Source organism: Ranitomeya imitator, chromosome 8 (genome assembly GCF_032444005.1).
Source record: "Ranitomeya imitator isolate aRanImi1 chromosome 8, aRanImi1.pri, whole genome shotgun sequence".
Classification (NCBI taxonomy): domain Eukaryota; kingdom Metazoa; phylum Chordata; class Amphibia; order Anura; family Dendrobatidae; genus Ranitomeya; species Ranitomeya imitator.
In genome coordinates, this window is record NC_091289.1 from 153438012 (window position 1) to 153453799 (window position 15788).

Sequence of the window (15788 nt, forward strand, 5' to 3'; positions counted from 1 at the left end):
TCAGTTATTGGCTGCTGTGCTGTCGATGTACCATCAGCACTGCAGACAATCAGTAAAAGTCTCTGCCTGAGTAGACGGCACGAGTCGCTCAGTTATTGGCTGCTGTGCTGTCGATGTACCATCAGCACTGCAGACAATCAGTAAGAGTCTCCGCCTGAGTAAACGGCATGAGTCACTCAGTTATTGGCTGCTGTGCTGTCAATGTACCATCAGAAGAAAGTCAAAGCACTGCACTCATCCAGTTCAATTTTGCTTAAGTGAATATATTTATTTGGTAGATGTGGAGGCAGAGACGAAACAGTAAGGCAACAAGTTAACTTAAGTTAAGTTAACTTGTTGCCTTACTGTTTCGTCTCTGCCTCCACATCGACCAAATAAATATATTCACTTAAGCAAAATTGAACTGGATGAGTGCAGTGCTTTGATTTTCTTCTAGTGTTTGGGGGTCTTCGGATCCCGTTCACTTCCACCATCATAATTTCATCCATTTGTCGAGTGCTAGCTCTTTGGTTTCTCTAGTCAATGTACCATTAGCACTGCAGACAATCAGTAAAAGTCTCCACCTGAGTAGACGGCATGAGTCGCTCAGTTATTGGCTGCTGTGCTGTCGATGTACCATCAGCACTGCAGACAATCAGTAAAAGTCTGCACCTGAGTAGACCGCATGAGTCGCTCAGTTATTGGCTGCTGTGCTGTCGATGTACCATCAGCAGTGCAGACAATCAGTAAAAGTCTCCACCTGAGTAGACCGCATGAGTCGCTCAGTTATTGGCTGCTGTGCTGTCGATGTACCATCAGCACTGCAGACAATCAGTAAGAGTCTCCGCCTGAGTAGACCGCATGAGTCGCTCAGTTATTGGCTGCTGTGCTGTCGATGTACCATCAGCACTGCAGACAATCAGTAAAAGTCTCCGCCTGAGTAGACCGCATGAGTCGCTCAGTTATTGGCTGCTGTGCTGTCGATGTACCATCAGCACTGCAGACAATGGCACACACTGGCTGCTAGATTACTGGAAACTCAGCTGAATTTGGGAAGGGTGAATAAGGCACAGTTTCTTTTCTTTTTCTTTAAAAAGGAACTGCACTTGGGGACAAAGATTTTCTGAACCAGAAAAGTTAAGTTTTAGTGATATCTGACAACTTTCTTATTTTGCTAAATACTGACCACAGGAACAAAATTATTCCATGTCACTAAATAGCCTGGAGAAGGCCCTGCACCCTGCTGAAATTGTGCACAAATTCATAGTCATATTTTTTGTTGATAACATTTTACAGAAACATCACTCGTCCTTGGTGATCATTAAAATGCAACCGGTGCGTCCGTAATTCTCAGCTCTATGTATCAAAGCCTTGATACGAGATAAAAGGTTTTTCTGACCAAAGCAACCAAATGCTATTTTAATTTTTTTTTTCAGATTTGATATTCTAAGGGCACTAGTTTTAAATTTGTATCACTTAAATTGGTTGTCTCATCTTCTTAAAGGGAACCTGACCGGTCTCCCATGCCCTCCAAACCCCCAGCATTTCTCTATTCTTTTATAAACACCCTGCCTAACAAACCCTTTATAGTGTTTGACAAATTAACAGATCTTAAAAAAAAAGTATTTCTAAACTGTTTTTAATTTATAAATTCCTCTTTTGACTAGTCGATGAGGTGTTTGCTCCCCCAGACTAGCCACTCAGCATGTTATTGCTCCTGGGGCGTGATAACATGATTTGCAAGAGCCAGTGTCATCGCGAGCTCCCTGCAAATCTTGCGCATGCTCATGACTTTCTTTCTCGTAGGTCATTTGACTTCTGGAGCCGGGTGTGCACTTCCCGACTTTAGAGGCATACTAAGCATGCCCAGAAGAAAAAAAGAAGCCTTACGTCAACTGAGGAACCAAAAGACCAAGCTTCTGCTTTGCTTCTGGGCATGTGCAGTGCACCCGGCTTCAGAAGTGTAATGACCTGTGTAAAAAAAAAAAAAAAAAAGTTGCGCGCCTGTCCAAGATTGCTGAGGGCTTGTGATGACGCCGACTCTTGCAAATCATGTTATCACGGCCACAAGGGTGTGATAACATGATGAGTGGGACGACTAGTCTGGAGGGGAACAAACACCCCAACAACTAGTCAAAAGATTAATTTGCATATTAAAAACGGACTGTTAAAATACTTTTTGTTAAAGATCTGTTCATAATGCATGATGCACAACATTTTAATTATAATTTTTTGCAGAAAACACCAAAAAACATTTTTTTTCCTAATTTCAAACGTATGAAAAACACACAAAGGTATATAAATCTCGAGTAAACAGCTGCAGCTACATTTCTTGTACTGCTGAGTACATGATAAAAACAGCAGGGGCCTAAAAGGCCCCCGTTCCGTACAGATGTGGTTTTCCCCCAAAAAGCATTGCTACACCAAAATGCCAATCAAACAAATTATATGAACAACTGGATATTACCAACAACGACATACTTGAGGGATACCTAGTTTCAAAATTCTAACTAAAGTAATTTTGCAGATAATAGTAAAAAAATGTAAGCATCGGGGCCTAAAAGGCCCCCGATACGCAATCTAGGGTTAATATGTGAAACACTATTAAAGGCTTGTTAGGCATGATATTTCTAAAAGAACAGAGAAATTATGGTGGTTTGGAGGGCAAGGGGGACCGGTCAGGTTCCCTTTAACCCCTTTACCCCCAAGGGTGGTTTGCACGTTAATGACCTGGCCAATTTTTACAATTCTGACCACTGTCCCTTTATGAGGTTATAACTCTGGAACGCTTCAACGGATCCCAGTGATTCTGACATTGTTTTCTCGTGACATATTGTACTTCATGACAATGGTAAAAATTCTTTGATAGTACCTGCATTTATTTGTGAAAAAAACGGAAATTTGGCGAAAATTATGAAAATTTCGCAATTTTTCAACTTTGAATTTTTATGCAATTAAATCACAGAGATATGTCACACAAAATACTTAATAAGTAACATTTCCCACATGTCTACTTTACATCAGCATAATTTTGGAACCAAAATTTTTTTTTGTTAGGGAGTTATAAGGGTTAAAAGTTGACCAGCAATTTCTCATTTCTACAACACCATTTTTTTTTAGGGACCACATCTCATTTGAAGTCATTTTGAGGGGTCTATATGATAGAAAATATCCAAGTGTGACACCATTCTAAAAACTACACCCCTCAAGGTGCTCAAAACCACATTCAAGAGGTTTATTAACCCTTCTGGTGCTTCACAGGAATTTTTTGAATGTTTAAATAAAAATGAACATTTAACTTTTTTTCACAAAAAATTTAATTCAGCTCCAATTTGTTTTATTTTACCAAGAGTAACAGGAGAAAATGGACCCCAAACATTGTTGTACAATTTGTCCTGAGTACGCCAATACCCCACATGTGGGGTAAACCACTGTTTGGGCGCATGGCAGAGCTCGGAAGCGAAGGAGTGCCATTTGAATGCAGACTTAGATGGAATGGTCTGCAGGTGTCACATTGCATTTGCAGAGCCCCTAATGTACCTAAACAGTAGAAACCCCAGACAAGTGACACCAGTTTGGAAAGTAGACCCCCTTAGGAACTTATCTAGATGTGTGCTGAGCGCTTTGACCCACCAAGGGCTTCACAGAAGTTCATAATGGAGAGCCGTAAAAATAAAACAAAAATTTTTTCCCACAAAAATTATTTTTTAGCCCCCAGTTTTGTATTTTCCCGAGGGTAACATGAGAAATTGGACCCCACAATTTGTTGTCCAATTTGTCCTGAGTGCGCTGATACCCCATATGTGGGGGGGAACCACTGTTTGGGCGCATGGGAGGGCTCGGAAGGGAAGGAGCTCCATTTGGAATGAGGACTTAGATGGAATGGTCTGCAGGTGTCACATTGCATTTGCAGAGCCCCTAATGTACCTAAACGGTAGAAACCTCCCACAAGTGACCCCATATTGGAAACTAGACCCCCCAGGGAACTAATCTAGATGTGTTGTGAGAACTTTGAACCCCCAAGTGTTTCACTACAGTTTATAACGCAGAGCCGTGAAAATAAAAAATCTTTTTTTTTCCCACAAAAATTATTTTTTAGCCCCCAGTTTTGTATTTTCCCAAGGGTAACAGGAGAAATTGGACACCAAAAGTTGTTGTCCTATTTGTCCTGAGTACGCTGATACCCCATATATTGGGGTAAACCCCAGTTTGGGCACACGGGAGAGCTCGGAAGGGAAGAAGCACTGTTTTACTTTTTCAATGCAGAATTGGCTGGAATTGAGATTGGACGCCATGTCGCGTTTGGAGAGCCCCTGATGTGCCTAAACAGTGGAAACCCCCAATTATAACTGAAACCCTAATCCAAACACACCCCTAACCCTAATTCCAACGGTAACCCTAACCACACCTCTAACCCAGACACACCCCTAACCCTAATCCCAACCCTATTCCCAACTGTAAATGTAATCTAAACCCCAACTGTAACTTTAGCCCCAACCCGAACCCTAACTTTAGCCCCAACCCAAACTGTAGCCCTAACCCTAGCCCTAATGGGAAAATGGAAATAAATACATTTTTTTAATTTTTCCCTAACTAAGGGGGTGATGAAGGGGGGTTTGATTTACTTTTATAGCGGGTTTTTTAGCAGATTTTTATGATTGGCAGCCGTCACACACTGAAAGACGCTTTTTATTGCAAAAAATATTTTTTGAGTTACCACATTTTGAGAGCTATAATTTTTCCATATTTTGGTCCACAGAGTCATGTGAGGTCTTGTTTTTTGCGGGACGAGTTGACGTTTTTATTCGTAACATTATCGGGCACGTGACATTTTTTGATCGCTTTTTATTCCGATTTTTGTGAGGCAGAGTGACCAAAAACCAGCTATTCATGAATTTCTTTTGGGGGAGGCGTTTATACCGTTCCGCGTTTGGTAAAATTGATCAAGCAGTTTTATTCTTCGGGTCAGTACGATTACAGCGCAAAAACCTGACCTGCACATCCAAACATAGACTGAGTGTGAACAGGTGCTGAACCCAGAGTCGCCAACTCGTATATAGTTAAGAAAAAAGGGCAGCACACTGCAGCGCCAAAACATGCAAAATAGAAAACACGAAATTTGAACTGCATCACTGCACTAGAAATATGAAAAATGAGAGCTTTTAGCGCATAAAAATGGCCATATTTATGTGTACCTCGTAGCCACCTTACGGCATCTCTCTTATACGAGGTCCTACGCTTGACCTACCTCACCGAGAATAAACGTCTCCATCTGAATGGGTACATGTGAAACCTCTTCTTGGACTCAAATTCTCTCTTTCTGTGGAGGGGTATTGGACCTACTATAATTAAAACACCTGAAGCTAGGAGGCGGGGAGTGCACGATCAGAAGGCTAAAGAATACATTTCAAAAACCTGACCTGCACATCCAAACATAGACTGAGTGTGAACAGGTGCTGAACCCAGAGTCGCCAACTCGTATATAGTTAAGTAAAAAGGGCAGCACACTGCAGCGCCAAAACATGCAAACTAGAAAACACGAAATTTGAACTGCATCACTGCACTAGAAATATGAAAAATGAGAGCTTTTAGCGCATAAAAATGGCCATATTTATGTGTACCTCGTAGCCACTTTACGGCATCTCTCTTATACGAGGTCCTACGCTTGACCTACCTCACCGAGAATAAACGTCTCCATCTGAATGGGTACATGTGAAACCTCTTCTTGGATTCAAATTCTCTCTTTCTGTGGAGGGGTATTGGACCTACTATAATTAAAACACCTGTGGCTAGGAGGCGGGGAGTGCACGATCAGAAGGCTAAAGAATACATTTCAAAAACCTGACCTGCACATCCAAACATAGACTGAGTGTGAACAGGTGCTGAACCTAGAGTCACCAACTCGTATATAGTTAAGTAAATAAGGCAGCACACTGCAGCGCTAAAACATGCAAACACGAAATTTGAACTGCATTACTGCACTAGAAATATGAAAAATGAGAGCTTTTAGCGCAAGCGTAGGACCTGGTATAAGAGAGATGCCGTAAAGAGGCTACCAGGTACACATAAATATGGCCATTTTTATGCGCTAAAAGCTCTCATTTTTCATATTTCTAGTGCAGTGATGCAGTTCAAATTTCGTGTTTTCTAGTTTGCATGTTTTGGCGCTGCAGTGTGCTGCCCTTTTTACTTAACTATATACGAGTTGGCGACTCTGGGTTCAGCACCTGTTCACACTCAGTCTATGTTTGGATGTGCAGGTCAGGTTTTTGAAATGTATTCTTTAGCCTTCTGATCGTGCACTCCCCGCCTCCTAGCCTGGACCTCATAAAGGGACAGTGGTCAGAATTGTAAAAATTGGCCCGGTCATTAACGTGCAAACCACCCTTGGGGGTAAAGAAATCCCACTTATTAAACCTGACAGGGCACACCTGTGAAGTGAAAACCATTCCCAGTGACTACCTCTTGAAGCTCATCAAGAGAATGCCAAGAGTGTGCAAAGCAGTCATCAAACAAAAGGTGGCTACTTTGAAGAACCTAGACATAATTTCAGTTGTTTCACACTTTTTGTTAAGTATATAATTCCACATGTGTTAATTCATAGTTTTGATGCCTTCAGTGTGAATGTACAATTTTCATAGTCATGAAAATACAGAAAAATCTTTAAATGAGGTGTGTCCAAACTTTTGGTCTGTACTGTATATGCATCACCATCTCCTATGTGATGTACAGTGCCTTGCGAAAGTATTCCTCCCCCTGGATCTTTTCAACCTTTTCCCACATATCATGTTTCAAACATAAAGATACCAAATGTAAATTTTTGGTGAAGAATCAACAAGTGGATCACAATTGTGACGTTGAACAAAATTTATTGGTTATTTTACATTTTTGTGGAAATTCAAAAACTGAAAAGTGGGGCGTGCAATATTATTCGGCCCCTTTACTTTCAGTACAGCAAACTCACTCCAGAAGTTCATTGTGGATCTCTGAATGATCCAATGTTGTCCTAAATGCCTAATGATAGATATAATCCACCTGTGTGTAATCAAGTCTCCATATAAATGCACCTGCTCTGTGATAGTCTCAGGGTTCTGTTTTAAGCACAGAGAGCATCATAAAGATCAAGGAACACAACAGGCAGGTCCGTGATACTGTTGTGGAAAAGTTTAAAGCCGGATTTGGATACAAAATGATTTCCAAAACTTTAAACATCCCAAAAAGCACTGTGCAAGCGATCATATTGAAATGGAAGGAGTATCATACCACTGCAAATCTACCAAGACCCGGCCGTCCCTCTAAACTTTCATCTCAAACAAGGAGGAGACTGATCAGAGATGCAGCCAAGAGGACCATGATCACTCTGGATGAACTGCAGAGATCTACAGCTGAGGTGGGACAGTCTGTCCATAGGACAACAATCAGTCATACAATGCACAAATCTGGCTTTAATGGAAGAGTGGCAAGAAGAAAGCCATTTCTCAAAGATATCCGTAAAAAGTGTTGTTTAACCCCTTTACCCCCAAGGGTGGTTTGCACGTTAATGACCGGGCCAATTTTTACAATTCTGACCACTGTCCCTTTATGAGGTTATAACTCTGGAACGCTTCTATGGATTCCAGTAATTCTGACATTTTTTTCTTGTGACATATTGTACTTCATGACAATGGTAAAAATTCTTTGATAGTACTTGCGTTTATTTGTGAAAAAAACGTAAATTTGGCGAAAATTATGAAAATTTTGCAATTTTCCAACTTTGAATTTTTATGCAATTAAATCACAGATATATGTCCCACAAAATACTTAATAAGTAACATTTCCCACATGTTTACTTTACATCAGCACAATTTTGGAACCAAAATTTTTTTTTGTTAGGGAGTTATAAGGGTTAAAAGTTGACCAGCAATTTCTCATTTTTACAACACCATTTTTTTTTAGGGACCACATCTCATTTGAAGTCATTTTGAGGGGTCTATATGATAGAAAATACCCAAGTGTGACACCATTTTAAAAACTGCACCCCTCATGGTGCTCAAAACCATATTCAAGAAGTTTATTAACCCTTCTGGTGCTTCACAGGAATTTTTGGAATGTTTAAATAAAAATGAACATTTAACTTTTTTTCACAAAAAATTTAATTCAGCTCCAATTTGTTTTATTTTACCAAGGGTAACAGGAGAAAATGGACCGCAAAAGTTGTTGTACAATTTGTCCTGAGTACACCGATACCCCATATGTGGGGGTAAACCACTGTTTGGGCGCATGACAGAGCTCGGAAGCGAAGGAGCGCCATTTGACTTTTCAATGCAAAATTGACTGGAATCGAGATGGGACACCATGTTGCGTTTGGAGAGCCCCTGATGTGCCTAAACATTGAAACCCCCCACAAGTGACAACATTTTGGAAAGTAGACCCCCTAAGGAACTTATGTAGAGGTGTGGTGAGCACTTTGACCCACCAAGTGCTTCACAGAACTTTATAATGCAGAACCGTAAAAATAAAAAATAATATTTTTTCACAAAAATTATCTTTTCGCCCCCAATTTTTTATTTTCCCAAGGGTAAGAGAAGAAATTGGACCCCAAAAGTTGTTGTACAATTTGTCCTGAGTACGCTGATACCCCATATGTTGGGGCAAACCCCTGTTTGGGCACACGGGAGAGCTCGGAAGGGAAGGAGCACTGTTTTACTTTTTCAACGCAGAATTGGCTGGAATTGAGATTGGACGCCATGTCGTGTTTGGAGAGCCCCTGATGTGCCTAAACAGTGGAAACCCCCCAATTATAACTGAAGCCCTAATCCAAACACACCCCTAACCCTAATTCCAACGGTAACCCTAACCACACCCCTAACCCTGACACACCCCTAATCCCAACCCTATTCCCAACTGTAAATGTAATCTAAACCCTAACCCTAACTTTAGCCCCAACCCTAACTGTAGCCCCAACCCTAACTGTAACCCTAACCCTAGCCCTAACCCTTGCCCTAACCCTAGCCCTAACCCTAACCCTAGCCCTAGCCCCAACCCTAACCCTAGCCCTAACCCTAGCCCTAACCCTAGCCCTAACGGGAAAATGGATATAAATACATTTTTTTAATTTTTCCCCAACTAAGGGGGTGATGAAGGGGGATTTGATTTACTTTTATAGCGAGTTTTTTAGCTGATTTTTATGATTGGCAGCCGTCACACACTGAAAGACGCTTTTTATTGCAAAAAATATTTTTTGCGTTACCACATTTTGAGAGCTATAATTTTTCCATATTTTGGTCCACAGAGTCATGTGAGGTCTTGTTTTTTGCAGGACGAGTTGACGATTTTATTGGTAACATTTTCAGGCACGTGACATTTTTTGATCGCTTTTTATTCCGATTTTTGTGAGGAAGAATGACCAAAAAACAGCTATTCATGAATTTCTTTTGGGGGAGGCGTTTATACCGTTCCACGTTTGGTAAAATTGATAAAGCAGTTTTATTCTTTGGGTCAGTACGATTACAGCGACACCTCATTTATATCATTTTTTTATGTTTTGGCGCTTTTATACGATAAAAACTATTTTACGGAAATAATTATTTTTGCATCGCTTTATTCTCAGGACTATAACTTTTTTATGTTTTTGCTGATGATGCTGTATGGCGGCTCGTTTTTTTGCGGGACAAGATGACGCTTTCAGCGGTACCATGGTTATTTATATCCATCTTTTTGATCGCGTGTTATTCCACTTTTTGTTCGGCGGTATGATAATAAAGCGTTGTTTTTTGCCTCGTTTTTTTTTTTTTCTTACGGTGTTTACTGAAGGGGTTAACTAGTGGGCCAGTTTTATAGGTCGGGCCGTTACGGACGCGGCGATACTAAATATGTGTACTTTTATTGTTTTTTTTTTTTTATTTAGATAAAGAAATGTATTTATGGGAATAATATTATTTTTTTTTCTTCATTATTTTGGAATATTTTTTTAAATTTTTTTTTACACATTTGAAAAATTTTTTTTTAACTTTTTTACTTTGTCCCAGGGGGGGACAATACAGATCGGTGATCTGCCAGTTTGCACAGCACTCTGTCAGATCACCGATCTGATAGCAGTGCAGGCTGCTTCACAGTGCCTGCTCTGAGCAGGCTCTGTGAAGCCACCTCCCTCCCTGCAGGACCCGGATCCGCGGCCATCTTGGACCCGGGCCTGGAGCAGGGAGGGAGGGAGGTAAGACCCTCGCAGCAACGCGATCACATCGCGTTGCTGCGGGGGGCTCAGGGAAGCCCGCAGGGAGCCCCCTCCCTGCGCGATGCTTCCCTGCACCGCCGGCACATCGCGATCATCTTTGATCGCGGTGTGCCGGGGGTTAATGTGCCGGGGGCGGTCTTTGACCGCTCCTGGCACATAGTGCCGGATGTCAGCTGCGATAGGCAGCTGACACCCGGCCGCGATCGGCGGCGCTCCCCCCGTGAGCGCTGCCGATCGCATATGACGTACTATTGCGTCCTTGGGAAGTAAAGCCCACCCCACATGGACGCAATAGTACGTCTAATGGCAGAAAGGGGTTAAAGTTTGCAACAAGCCACCTGGGAGACACCAAACATGTGGAAGAAGGTGCTCTGGTCAGATGGAACTAAAAATCAAACTTTTTGACAACAATGCCAAACGATATGTTTGGCGTAAAGGCAACACAGCTCATCACCCTGAATACACCATTCCCACTGTCAAACGTGGTGGCAGCATCATGGTTTGGGCCTGCTTTTCTTCAGCAGGGACAGGGAAGATGGTTAAAATTGATGGGAAGATGGATGGAGCCAAATACAGGACCATTCTTGAACTTGAAGAAAACCTGTTGGAGTCTGCAAAAGACCTGAGACTGGGACGGAGATTTGTCTTCCAACAAGACAATGATCCCAAACAAAGCAAAATCTACAATGGAATGGTTCACAAATAAACGTATCCAGGTGTTAGAATGGCCAAGTCAGAGTCCAGACCTCAATCCAATCGAGAATCTGTGGAAAAAGCTGAAAACTGCTGTTCACAAACGATCTCCATCAAACCTCACTGAGCTTGAGCTGTTTGCCAAGGAAGAATGGGCAAGAATTTTAGTCTCTCGATGTACAAAACTGATAGAGACATACCCCAAGCGACTTGCAGCTGTAATCGCAGCAAAAGGTTATGCAACAAAGTATTCCGTTAATGGGGCCGAATAATATTGCATGCCCCACTTTTCAGTTTTTGATTTTCCACAAAAATTTAAAATAACCAATAAATTTTGTTCAACTTCACAATTGTGTTCCACCTGTTGTTGATTCTTCACCCAAAAATTAAATTTGGTCTTTTTATGTTTGAAGCACGATATGTTGGAAAAGGTTGAAAAGTTCCAGGGAGCCGAATACTTTCGCAAGGCACTGTATATGCCCAAGTGTCTTTTACATGATGTATATACTCCAGCCCTGTGTTTCTCCTATATGATTTATGTCCTCCAGCCCCAGAGTCCCTCCTATGTGATGTACATGCTCAAGCATCTCTTCTATGTGGTGTATATGCCCCAGCATCCTTATATGATGTCTATGCTCCAGCCCCAGTGTCTCCTATGAGATGTCTATGCACCAGCCCTAGTGTGTCCTGTGATGTATATACTGGAGTCTCAGACTACTGTATACATTACGTAGGATACACTATCTTTTATGTGATATATATATATATATACACACAGCAGCCTCAGTGTCTACTACGTGATGTATACATAGCAGTCTCAGTATCTCCTAGGTCTTGTATACATAGCAGTCTCAGTGTCTCCTATGTGATGTATACATAGTCTCTGTCTATGTGATGCATACATAGCAGTCGCAGTGTCTCCTATGTGTAGTATACATCAGGGGTGTCAAACTGCATTCCTCAAGGGCCGCAAACAGGTCATGTTTTCAGGATTTCCTTGTATTGCACAGGTGATAATTTAATCACCTGCACAGAATGATTCCAGCACCTTGTGTAATGCAAAGGAAATCTTGAAAACACGCATGGTCTGAGGCGCTCGAGGAATGCAGTTTGACACCCCTGGTATACATAGTCTCAGTGTCTCCTATGTGATGCATACATAGCAGTCGCAGTGTCTCCTATATGATGTATACATAGCAATCAGTGTCTCCTATGTGATGTATTCATAGCAGTCTCAGTGTCTCCTATGTGATGTATATGTAAATGTCCCAATGTATTTTATGTGAAGTATACTGCAGACCTCACACTACTTTAGTTCTATAAAAGGTAATGTAAGAGATATGATTAATTTCCCAATCTGAGGAGACATGTAATGTAATATACATGTGTTCTGAACAACTTACTGCTGCAAGTTCTTTATAAAAAACCTATCCTGAAAAGATGGCTGCACTCCAGTCCGACTCAAACCAGGAAAATCAGTTGCGAGTATCAGCATCATGACTACCACCAATCATCACTTACCTTACAAAAGAGAAGTAGTTTCAGCCATCACATTAGGGGTGAATTAATTAAATGTTTGACCAAATATAGCTGAATAAATTTCAAATTGATCCATTTGTATGGCATGCAAATCGTAAATATACAAATGGCCCCTGGCAAAAAAAAGGGTCCCAACCATGTTCTAAATGTAGCTTCACAGCTGCCTCTGCTTGCATCATGGGCAAGAGCACAGTTTTTTCCAAGGGCACAACCATACCTCACCTCTGGTCAGAACGGTCAATCATGAGGAGCGCTTCGCCCCCCAAGCAGGAAACCGCGAAGCAAGGTGTGCTGCGATCATGAAGAAACATCACAAGACAACACCTTGAAGGCCTAAAATATTAATTTTACAATTAATAGTCTCCAAGCCAGAGCTTACCAATGTACATAACCTGGCTCCACCGAAAGTTGAAATATAAACCCTCTCCTAGTGTTTCATCACCCATCCCCTGCAGACTGTGAGCCCTCGCGGGCAGGGTCCTCCCTCCTTATGTACCCGTGTGCCTTGTTATCTGCTCATGTTTAATGTATTTGTCTATATTTGCCTCGTATTCACATGTAAAGCGCCATGGAATAAATGGCGCTATAAAAATGTATACTAATAAAAAATAATAATAAATGATAAAAAATTATAATAATTATGCACAATTGGAACATATGTTAAGTAGTCAGTTGATGAACCACATTTTAATGACATGTTATTGTTTAGTTATGCTCTGAACAATAGTGTGCAAATTCATCCATGCTAACTTATCAGTAAACTTTATCTCCATTTTCCAATTCCATATTTTAAAACAGCAGCTTTTATTTAACCACAATATGACAGGAGTGGTTTTTTGGCCGGCGTTCTTCCAAAAAAAAAAAATATAATAATATAGTTAATATTTTATAAAAACGCCTTAAGTTACACCATCAGAAGGAGGCAAATTTCACAGCATTGTAACATCCTGAATGTAGCAAATAAGACATAATCATATGAATGATGAATTTTTGCCAACATTTGAGGCAATATAAGTGCATATCGTGTGCTACCAGACACTCGAAGTCAATGACAAGTTGACCATAAAATTGAACAACAGTTTGTTTTAAAATTGACACGCCAATGGCTTAATGAAGAAATACTATTTTCCGCATTGGATTTGAAGAGGTGAAGATATTATAAAAAGAAAAAAAAAAATTACATAAAATTAACATAACTTTACAACACATACAGCAGTTGCTGTTGCATGAGAGTGGAAAGTCAGATGGAAATATTTCCGGGACATTATGAATCATTAGTATGTGAGATCTTTTTCCATAAAAGAGCTTTTAAGTTGTTTAAAATTAATGAATGTTGCATCTCCATGTTCTTGGTAGCAGCTTTCAGGGCAATACAGGAGTAGATTTGTTTCTCTAGTTCCTCGCGGATTTCAGAAGGGCTCCCTCGAAAGAGGTAGTCCTTCACTAACAGACATATTTTTGCTAGATTTGGTTGGCTTACATCTGCGGTACATTTCTTTTTGCTTTGGTCGCACACAGTGCTGCAGTCAGTACCATAAACACAGTCAGAGTCCTCTTCACACGGTCGGTCTTTGATCATGTCCTTTAAGTGCAACTCCGGAACAACGTTCCTCATGTCCACCACTTTCACGTCATACTTGTCATTATAACCAAAGTTTTTGGCACTTGTGTCACACATTAGAAAATTTCCAAAAGGTCCATGAAAAATATCCTCTACAAATTCAAGAAGGCCTATCACTATCTTAGCCTTCCGAGGCCAGGATGGAGTGAACCACTGGTCCATCCGTTTTCGGAGTCCTTGAGGAACAAGTATTTCAAAGATCCATGGTAGACTTATTCCATAAAGCGAGGTGTAAGATACACGCTCTGTTATGTATAGATCTCCACAGAACCCAAGTAATTTTGGGGTGTGTTCTTTATCTTGAAGGATTACCATCAACAAAAACTCATTGAGTTGTAGGAGAGCCCATGCAGATTTGGCCTCTGGTAGGGAAACATGGCCGTCCTTATTACCATCTGCAGCTGCTAAAATGAGGTTTACTAGATCACGGAGATTACCTTGGTCACCTAATTTAGTCTGAAACAAAAAAAAAAGAAAAGAAAGGTTAATTTAAAAGGACTCACGCAATAGATGCATTGCCTTAAAAAAAATAACAAAAAGGAAAACTTCTGGGTAGTGTTCATAGGATAAATTAATGGATGAAAACTTTTTTTGTGGAGGTGGATAATGGCAGTTCTAATACAGATTTTCAAAGCACCGGGGAAATTATCATGCTTTCATATGCGGTACATTTTTTAAACCCCGATGTGCTCTTATCAGTAGTTCAATAAGAACAAATAAAAAAAAAAAAAATCTCCAGAGCTCTTAGGATTTGCCTTATTCAGTGTCAACAACAAGAACCAGTCCCCGAGATCACTTGGGACCACATTAAAGCTTTATGAGCCCAGTAAGAAAAAAATAACTTTAATACTTGATACATTTTTATTAAAAGATGATCAAATGTTTCAATTTAAAGTTACTGTAACGTGCATACAATTAATGTGCATCCAAAATATGAGGTTTTGTTTATGCCAACTTACCATGGGAGCCATTTCTCACTTTGTATCCGATGATCAAAAAAAACTCGGATAACTTTTTTCTTTTATTTAAGACATAATCTTACAAATCTGTCCTCGTTTTACAGTGTACCTAATGTATCATCTGACTCCCTTCACATTGTACCTTCGCAGACTATCCTCGCTTCCCTGAATATCTGTCTACAATATCCTCTGGGAAACATAAATTGTTTGACATTCAACAAGAAAAGAATGTTGTACAGAGGTACCTAGTTATAAAACTATACGACGCAAGACACATTTTGTCCTTATTTGACGGAAAATTATAAAAAAAAGGATTCCTTTATTACTGACTAGCCTGAAAAATACATAAATGCAATGTATATTATATATATATATATATATATATATATATATATATATATATATATATATATAATTTTGGTGACCGAAAAGCACCTTTAGTGGCTTGAATTGAAGACTGGAGATATTTGTGTACTGTACTGTGACGCAGGGGTGGACATGCCATTGGTGCAATTGGGCTGCACAGGGGCCCAAGAGGTAAGGAGCCCATTTCCTCCTACAAAGTAGAACATAAAAGGGGTACTGTTGTGAGTTCTGTTTTTGGGCTCCCTCTGGTGGTTACTGATGGTACTGGGTGATTTGTGTTCTGCTGTCTCTGGTGTCCACCTGTTCTATTAGGATTTGGGAGTTTCCTATTTAACCGGGCTTTCTTGTCATTTCCAGGCCGGCTATCAAGGTTATCAGAGTGTTTGTTACCTCAGCTTCTGGCTTCAGTAATCTTCAG

General features: G+C 40.5%; 1 protein-coding gene across 3 annotated transcripts in view; it reads right to left on the reverse strand.

Annotated features, from left to right (window-relative positions):
• Positions 1–13084: 13084 nt before the first annotated feature.
• DIPK1A (divergent protein kinase domain 1A) overlaps positions 13085–15788 on the reverse strand; it is a 149927-nt gene continuing 147223 nt past the window's right edge. For all 3 annotated transcript variants that reach the window (XM_069737574.1, XM_069737575.1, XM_069737576.1), the window contains exon 6: positions 13085–14501. In XM_069737574.1, the coding sequence (XP_069593675.1) occupies positions 13689–14501 (813 nt within the window). In that variant the 3' untranslated portion in view covers positions 13085–13688. The remainder of the gene's footprint in view (positions 14502–15788) is intronic.